General features: G+C 48.4%; 1 protein-coding gene across 1 annotated transcript in view; it reads left to right on the top strand.

The window, feature by feature from the left end:
* The first annotated feature begins 314 nt into the window (after positions 1–314).
* The window catches only part of LOC119404578 (uncharacterized), a 28,469-nt gene continuing 21,313 nt past the window's right edge, over positions 315–7,470 (top strand). Inside the window, exon 1 of the mRNA XM_037671124.2 lies at positions 315–549. Within this exon, the coding sequence (XP_037527052.1) occupies positions 471–549 (79 nt within the window). The 5' untranslated portion in view covers positions 315–470. The remainder of the gene's footprint in view (positions 550–7,470) is intronic.

Here is a 7,470-nt window from a genome sequence, read left to right as displayed (position 1 = left end):
CGGCCAGCCTGGTGCCTGCGCTCAACACTCGCTTCATGCTACAACGGAACTTTCGAGGAATTCAAAACTAGCGTCGCGGCGCGCGCGCGGCCTCCGCGGCCGGCACGGGGTGCACAGCTTTGCCGGCACGGCGGCAGGCTGCCATTGGCTGCTTTAATTTTGAATCTCCATGAACACTAGCGCCAATTTCACCTTCAGTTACGGCCCCTTTTAAAAGGCCGCCGAACTAGCAAATTATTCAAGATGGTGTCGGTGACGTCATCATGACGTAATTCTTTGGGACGCCGGAGCGGCAGTGTTTCCGAGTATTGGCGGAGTCGCAAAAAGCAACATGGCAACGAGGTGATAGGAGCCGACGCGCGGCCTCGCAAACTCCACAGATCGGGCAGGAACATTCTCCGCGTCGCATCGTCGGGCGGGGAAACCGAAATGCGATCGGTCCGAACTTTACTGCAACCATCGGCAACGCAATGGCTTGCGTCTCGGAGCTCGGACTGTGGGCCGGAATACTTCTCCTGCTTGGCTTTTCAACTTGGACGCATGCTCTTGGTGAGTTCGCTTCCCCCACTCACTCCACAACTCCTCGGCCCGTTTCCACTGTGCGTTTCTTTTATGCACCGTGCGTGGGCAGCTGACCTCCGCGCCGGGCGTCCCGTTGGCGCCAGCGTCCCGAGTCATTAGCCTTACTTACGTCTGTGAACGGGAAATGTATCGGTGATCTTGATCTCTGGTCGCTCATTGCTTGTCGCCTCGTCGCGTACGGGTGTTTCTACGAAACAGGAAAGTCGCGCTTCGGGGCCGTGAGAACCTCTCTGTCAGCTGCGGTCTTTGTTTATTTACGGAGCCGCCCCGCGGGGGCTTGAAAATAGCCACGACACGTGATGCGCGCTGGCCACTACACGGCAGTTATCACACACTCGACTTTCAGCACGTTGTTCAAACACAGGAATTTCTGGAGTTGTTTGCGTCGTCTGACCAGTGCGTACACAAAAGCGCACAGAAGCGCGCGCTGTCTGAACTTGCAAGTTGAAAGTCACCACTTCTTCCACTAGTTCCGCCTCGACTTGCGGTTTTTGCAGCATCCTGCTGCCACTTTTCAGCACTGAAAAGGTGTGCCTGCAAACAAAGTAAACGAAGTTAACAAAACTGCAATACTTCTACATTCTGCGCCTTAACTTTTTATTGTTATTCCTCATTCGTGGGATGCGCTCAAGCTTGGAAGACGTCTCCGTCGTGCTTAAAAGTAATATTGGCCGGCGTCGTCGCACTTCCGTTAAAAACGTTGGCGCAGCACAGACGCGGAAACCGTGTTCGATTGATTGATCGCCGACACGGCACGGCAGACGTTATTTTACGCTTTCCCGCGCCATAAGTTTCCGGCCCAGGGAGTCTCTCCTCTTGGCTAGAGACAACATGTTTGTTTACGCAGTTGACCGTCAGCTAAGTTTTTGCGCCAAGCAGAATAAGCAAGAACGCCCGTATCGCTTGGTGCCCAGAGCGGGGACGACGGCGACAGACTTTTTTTCTTTCTTCGTGTTTGCCTTCGATCATGGCACCTACACGGTCCCATGGACACTGTCCCCCCTAGCAACCGTTGTGTCATCAACAAGTATAAGGCCAATATTGGATCTGGCTGCTTAGGGATGGAAGAAGCGTCCACCGTGAACGACATGCTGCCTCAATCGGATTGACGTATTTTTTTCTGGCTGTGCGTTTCTTTTTTGTTTGGCCCGCTTGTTGTTTGCCTTTTCCGGCCGCGAATTTTAAAGCCACGAATTCATTTTTATGTAGTTTTGCAGCTCAGCACGCTGTCTGACGCTGCCGTTTTTATTCGTGAATTTAGGGGAGTTAGCCCGCTCGATTTGGTTTGTGAAATCTCACTGCTCACCTAGTGAAGTTAGATGTTTGCATGCTGTACCGGCCGGGATACCTCGGTTAGCTATGTCCTTGTGAGTGGCAGACAAAATAAAAGTGACTGACAATACATTAATGGTAAGCGCTTTGGACTGATGTAATACATTTGTTGGACCCAGCTGGTCGGTAAATGCAAATAGCTAAAGAAAGGTTGAAGGGACAGTAAACCGAAAAATAAACGTGGCTGTGTTGGTAACTTAACTACAATACTAAAAACACCACTCGGATCATGTTGTTACCTTAGTATGAGAGGCCATGTTAAATTTCAGGGCTTCATTGCGGTTTGAAAATAAGGCATAGACTGAACTCAGCAAGCTGCAGGTTTAGAAAATTCGGACTCCTCCGAGATAGCCAACATATGATTTAAAAAAAAAAGAAAAAGAAAAGAAAGCTGCATCGATGTTCGTGAAGGCGCACAGTCTCACCGACATTGGGTTTTAACGATAAGGAGAAAAAAAAAGAGATCTTTTAATCTCTCTCTTTAAAAAATGAGCTTCTTACTGTTTAATTTAGTGAACTTGTAAATCACTACGTTGTTGTTGTTGTTGTTGTTGTTGTTGTGCCGTCAAGTTGCTGGCAGCTATACAGGTGTTACCATGGGTATATGACCGCCATTGAGACCTATTTAATGCAAGTTCTTTGAGATTCTCTAGGCTATACTGTGTCTTTTTAAGGAAACACTAGGGTTGTTTCTTTGAACTTAGACAAAACGGTTCTGCAAGTATATATACTTGTCTTGTGTGAATTAGTGGCTCGAAGTCATCACGTTGTTACCTGTAAGGTTCTACCACATGTCCCTCCGCGGGATTCGATCCACTTCACTCCTTCAAAAGAGTAGTGTCATCAAATTTGTGGCTTGCGCGTTATTTGTTACAAACGTACAGTGGCACGAAGGTCGCGGCGCTGCGCACGGAAGAACGAAATAAGCGTAAGAAGAACAAAAAGCAAACAAAAATCAGGCGTAACCTTGCGTTGCTTTGAAAAACGGCTGGGACGAACGCCCACAAATAGAAGCCTAACAAGTTCTGGCTGCGTTAGGTTGAACGTGTTTTGCGCGGCACGGCTTGCAATGACCTCCGTTTTTTTTTTAGCGCAGCTCTCGTTATTATTTCTTCTCTTTCGTTCGGGCATTCCGTGATGCCAACGCGCTTTCCGGCTGCACCTTTCTCAGGAGATCAGCTTGCGAAGGAAAAGAAAACCTAACCACGGCCAACTGGCTTCCTGCGTGGCGATTAAGAATGCGAGCGTCTGCGGCGCCGAAAGAAACATGCACGTGCGTGTCGCAAACACCTTTGCATTGCGTCATCATTTCTTTCGCCTAGACATGGATGGATGGCTTGTATAGCAAGCAGGAAGGAACCATGCGCAGCCGCAGGCTTTGTCGTAATACCCGCGAAACGTGTTACTTGCGACTTATTGTTTTGTCTACACCGCCAGTCAATTTAGGCACGATATTCTTGCCGCTTTCCGACGTTGCTCTGACCTCGTTAAATAAAGTTCTGGAGTTTTGCGCAACAAACCCCCGGCAAGAATATGAGGCACACGTTGCGCCGCCTGGTTAGCACCTTGCGCAAACGAGAACGAGGCTAGTATACACGGCCAGTTCGTCGAAATTATTCGGAGCCCTCCGATACGGCGTCCCTCATAATCATATCGTGGCTTTGGGACATTAAACCCCAACAATTATTGTATTATGGAAAAATGGAGAAAATCTGCAAGAATGCCGAACACTCTTCGCCTAGCGCATTCGCCCTCTGAGAAAAATAAATCGTTCGTTACAGCAGGGGCCAGTATAGTCGTCTGGCATCGCTTTTACAGACTAACAGCATCCAGACCACCAGCGCATGCGAATTTCAGTGGTAAAACAAACGTACATAGAAAACAGTCTCAGAATGCTAACAATGTTGTATGTTGCCATGAGCAAATAAACCTCGTGGACCTACACCGACTGCGTCGAAGCTGGTCGCGCTTGATCCAATTGTCCGACCGGCTGTCGGCTAATTATTCTTTGTATTCCGTAATTGAGAGCAATGTTCGGGCGCACCTTCCGCGTCTGCTGGTCCGATGGGAATTTTCGCAGCCATAACACAACTGCACGCGCACCAGCTTGCCACAGTCATCGCGAACGCGAAAGCAAATGTCACACATGTTGAAGTGACAGTAAAAATAAAAGTTGTTTACTTAGGCGGGCCCCGCAACCTTTTTTTCAGCGTGGTCAGAAAACGCTGGCGATCGTTAGTCGAGGCTCCAGAGAACACGCGCGCCAAACATTCTAGCGCAGCACACGGCCTGGAATTTGCAATTAATTAAATTCTCAAAGTCAGCTAGAAACTGTTCTTTCTTCTTTCGACAAATTATGCCATATACCCAAATGACCGCGCGATATACCCAAATTTCACGCTATTGGTTAATTTGAGCATCGTGAGCTGCGTAGTTACGGCGGCCGTCACATGCCCACGCGCGCGCTCACGATCACACTGGCTACACTGGCTCTGCACTGGCTCTAAGCCGCGCGTTCGAAGAAAAAAAAAAATGCTCGAGGTCATGACGCGCGTGTGACGTAACTTCCTTCCACCGTGCCATCCCTCCCTGCTTAGCTTCCGGCGCGCTCGTCGGGACGAGAGAAGAGAGAAAGCAATTACAGCGTGCGACATATCTCTGTAACTCCGCTCGTACTTGACGGATTCTAAAATTTTTGCGGCGGTCGATTCGTGAGAAAATAAACTCCTTTAATGAAGACATTCGATGGTTACTTGGAAAAGTGTTGCGGGACCCCTTTTGAAGGGGTGGTGTCATCAAATTTGTGGCTTGCGCGTTCTTTGCTACAAACGTTTTTTATTGCTCCATGATTCATGTATTCTCGCTAAATAATTTAATATCGCCTTATTTATGAACGACTTTCGGCTTCGGTTTCTGGGCGTCGAGTTGGACACTGACGTCACTGTGTAGGACGCTTGAACACGTGGGCCCACAAAGCATTCACGTACGCAGTGCTGTATCGTCTCTCGCACACGCACGCAAGCAACCGTCCGGATGCCTTCAACACTCGCTAAAATTTTATAGTAAAGAATATTAGCGTGTACGGTATTCCGGTATACGCAGAGATATGTTTGCGGAGTACCGGGTTACGGGATGATGGTATCGACATCTTTCGACACTTCGTGCAACCACAAGTATAGATGCATTTCTTTGTTTTCGCTGAGTGACCGTGAAGAAAAAATATTTTAAAATGCAACGCATTTCGAAACTACGCCGCTGCCGAGAATTTACACCAACAGAGAAGTAGAATACATTAGGCTTCAGCAACAGCAATTCTGAGCTTGCCTGATTCTTCTTAGCGTCACCAGGTGGTCCCACCTACCTGTCCTCTCACGTTTACGGCTATGGCAACCCGGTATAAAGAAGTGCGCGAACTAGACTTCTCTAATGTCGCCTTCACAGGTTCGCGTGACTATGCGAAGCACTTTGCAAAATGCGAACAATTTTGGCTACTTCGCCAAGTTCAGCAAAAAATGAGCGTAGTTCGCAACCGATGCTCACTTGGCTTGTCTGATGCAGCGGAGCTGTGGGTCACCGCTCATTGCACGTCACTCTAATGTGGACTGACGTCACTAAAACTTTCTTTACGCTTCTACACAGTGACGTAGGTGTCAGTCGTGCTAGCGATGAGTCTCGATCCCGAGAATGATCATTTAGGCACACTTTGGAAGCGAATTAAAACATATTCTAAACGTTTGCTGTGTCCAACACTTCGTGCTGATCGAGTGTCCTTGCATACAGAGGAAGCCTACAGCAGGCTTTTTATAGCCTGAAAATTTGTTGTCACGACCCCTTTAAGCTGTACGAGTAAATAGATTTTCTGAATTCTGAAATCACGTTATCAGAAGGTTGTAGGTTCGGAACCTGCCACGGTAGTCTAGTGGTTATGGTGCTCGACTGCTGCCCGAAAGTCGCGGAATCGAATCCCGACCGCGGCAGCCGAATTTCGTTTGGAGGCGAAATGCTAGAGGCCCGTGTGCTTATATTTAGGTGCCCGTTGAAGCCCAAGTGGTCGAAATTTTTGGAGCCCACCATTACGGCGTCCCTCATAATCATATCGTGAGTTTGGGACTTAGAACCCAAACAATTATTATTAACGTTGTAGGTTCGGTCCCTACCGGCGGCAAAGTGTTTTTTTCGTCCACTTTAGTTCCTTCCCCTTAATGTCGTAATTACTACGCTGCATGCAGTTAAAGACTACAAATGACGTCCCCAATCTATTCCTTGGCTTCATTGTCTGTTGGTTTCATTATAGGTTGCGTCCGTAGGCATGCGTAGGGTTCCCCTTTAAAAGGGGTTTAATCCCCCCCTTCCCCCCCCCCCCCCCCCCCCCCCCCACCACGTTGGTCGAGTCCAAAAGATGACATGCCTCCCAATGGATGAAAAGAAAAGATTAAAATGACGCGATGACGTGCTTCTCATGGTGTCCCCTTTGGCAACCTGGCATTCTGGGATTAAAGATGGGGAAGTAAACAGTTCTTGGAATGCAACATCAGGGGCCTCCGGCCGCCATTATTGGGAAAAACCTGCGTGGTCGCCACTCTGCTCTTAAAACAATGGAGGGACAGATCCGACAGTAAAAGTGTGGGGCAGACTTTGCCCCCCCCCCCCCTCATGTGATAAAGAAGGCCCCCTCGTCCCTTCCCGTGCGCAAGCCTATGATTGTTTGCTGGGTGGTTGGTTGGTTGGTTGGTTGGTTAGTTGCAAAACTTTATTAAGGTCCACTTCAAAAAAAGGAGCTCTAGATCTATTCCGCCTTTTTTATTCTTTTTTATAGAGTAGCAAAGACGCTCATTCCTGCTGAACTGATTTCAAGAATTCAGCCTTCTAAGCACGCTTTGTTTTCTCTGGCGGAACGGTGAATGGTGCATCGGCTATAAAAGCAATCCTGCGCGCAGAAGCAGGCGCGGTATTGGCTAATTTAATTGACCTTTCATTTAAGTGGCTCTGACAATGCGGACAAATTACAGGGTCCTCTTCCTCTAAAAGCTGCGAGTAGTGCACCCCGTTTTTTCATGGGCCGTTTCCTCTCGTGTAGTTTTATTGGCGCCAACCATTTGGCTGACCGCAAACGAGGTTTGTTCACCGCGGTGGGACAGTTTGCTTGCCGTGCCGCTACAGGAGTAGCGATACTGGATGGGGAACGGTCATTAAACGGGCTAGAGACAGCAAGCTAACTTCGTAGGCTACGAAGATTCTACGATTTAGTTTGGATCAGTTATCGATCCGGGAATGCTCGTTAACTAAATACTATCACTGCTTCAGAACTTCGTCGTCGACGATAGCCGATGTAGAGGCGTTATCCGGTGAGCGAATAGTGAAAGGGGTAACGACAGCTGATTTTGGCGAATAAAATTAGGTGTAACCAATGAGAGGAGGATGTGAGCGCCTGCTTGCTAGTTACTATACAGCGGTGAAACTTTTATTGTTCTCCCAGTTAGCGTAACGCCGTTCCTTTTCAGTTTAGGCGCACATTCCTGCATAATTAAGTGCAAGGAACTGTGGACAGATTGTCCG

The sequence above is a fragment of the Rhipicephalus sanguineus genome, chromosome 9 (genome assembly GCF_013339695.2).
Source record: "Rhipicephalus sanguineus isolate Rsan-2018 chromosome 9, BIME_Rsan_1.4, whole genome shotgun sequence".
Taxonomy (NCBI): Eukaryota; Metazoa; Arthropoda; class Arachnida; order Ixodida; family Ixodidae; genus Rhipicephalus; species Rhipicephalus sanguineus.
Note: the sequence above shows the minus strand (reverse complement) of the source record. Positions and strands in the feature narration are given on the sequence as shown.